At 53.6% G+C, this 1,266-nt stretch overlaps 1 protein-coding gene across 1 annotated transcript; it reads left to right on the forward strand.

Annotated features, from left to right (window-relative positions):
• The first annotated feature begins 56 nt into the window (after positions 1–56).
• On the forward strand, positions 57–1,257 carry LOC104917068 (nucleoporin NUP42-like). Its single transcript, XM_010728137.2, has 2 exons — positions 57–682; positions 1,080–1,257. Exons 1-2 carry the CDS (start codon positions 57–59, stop codon positions 1,189–1,191), a joined length of 738 nt encoding a protein of 245 aa, XP_010726439.1. The 3' UTR covers positions 1,192–1,257.
• Positions 1,258–1,266: the final 9 nt, after the last annotated feature.

The raw sequence follows: 1,266 nt of genomic DNA on the forward strand, positions 1-1,266 counted from the left end.
CTGTAAAAGGATTGGGTGATGCTACCCAGATAGACACAAATCCTGGCCAGCCCCCCATGATCCAGCACACGGAAGGAGCTGTAAAAGGATTGGGTGATGCTACCCAGATAAACACAAATCTTAGCCAGCCCACCGTGATCCAGCACACGGGAGGGGCTGTAAAAGGATTGGGTGATGCTACCCAGATAGACACAAATCTTAGCCAGCCACCCGTGATCCAGCACACGGAAGAAGCTGTAAAAGGATTGGGTGATGCTACCCAGATAGACAACAACCTTAGCCAGCCACCCGTGATCCAGCACACGGAAGGAGCTGTAAAAGGATTGGGTGATGCTACCCAGATAAACACCAACCTTAGCCAGCCACCCGTGATCCAGCACACGGGAGGCGATGGAGGAGGACGTGTTCCTCGTGCCCGGAGAGCCCTAAATCTTCTCCGGCCAGCCGTGTCCCTGCGCAAGGGAGGAGCTGCAGGAGGACGGGGCGCTCCCGCAGCCGCTGCCCAGCCTCCTGTGTGCACCAAGAGCACATCGGGTGGCAGCCGTGATGGAGGAGGACTCGCTGGTGCCTCCGGTTTTGGACCAGCAGGCAAGAAAAGCGCGGTCTCGTCGCTGAAAGCGCCCTCTGCGTTAAGCAGTGCAGCCCCTGGTGATGGCCGCAGAGGTGGACAGCAGCGACTTTGGTGAGTGATGACCTGTCCCCTGGGAAGCGCTCGCAATGAGCTGCTTAAGTGCTTACTGGCTTCCTCTGGATAATGGAGAGGATGCGTTCCGGGGGATGGAAGCTGGGACGTGCGGGGGGAACCATGGAAAGCACTGGGGTTTTGTTTCTCTTCCAGACCTGATGTGATTTACTTGCAGTTCGATGAAACGGTAAAACGCTTTGTGGGACACCTGTGTGTCCAGCAGAGTGACTGCTGTGTCTTTCACAGATAATTGTGGTGTTCTTCACTTGTTCCCTCTGAGCAGCGTCCTATGGAATTAATTGGCATGGCTTTGGCTACTTGAGTTTGACTTTGCTTTTTGCCGTTTGGCTTCTGACCGTAATTTCTTCTTTTGCTGTTGTGTTCTGTTTTCTAGTGACTGTATAGCAGAAGACATGGCAACCTGGGAATCTTCTGGACAGTGGATGTTCTCGTGTTACTCTCCTGTGACGGGCAAGCCTAATGTTTCAGGTCGGTACCATTTTTAGCCTTGCTGAGCGCTGAGTGCTGCTACTGTTTAGACTGCATTTCTATACTTGTCCACACTGCTGTGTCTCAGCAGA

The sequence above is a fragment of the Meleagris gallopavo genome, unplaced genomic scaffold, assembly GCF_000146605.3.
Source record: "Meleagris gallopavo isolate NT-WF06-2002-E0010 breed Aviagen turkey brand Nicholas breeding stock unplaced genomic scaffold, Turkey_5.1 ChrUn_random_7180001954860, whole genome shotgun sequence".
Classification (NCBI taxonomy): domain Eukaryota; kingdom Metazoa; phylum Chordata; class Aves; order Galliformes; family Phasianidae; genus Meleagris; species Meleagris gallopavo.

What these genes read in the sequence shown, in the direction of transcription:
- LOC104917068 (XM_010728137.2), top strand. Translation starts at nt 57, where the DNA reads ATGATCCAGCACACGGAAGGAGCTGTAAAAGGATTGGGTGATGCTACC. An exon ending in GGTGGACAGCAGCGACTTTG is followed by an intron (nt 683 to 1,079) that starts GTGAGTGATGAC and finishes TCTGTTTTCTAG; the next exon opens with TGACTGTATAGCAGAAGACA.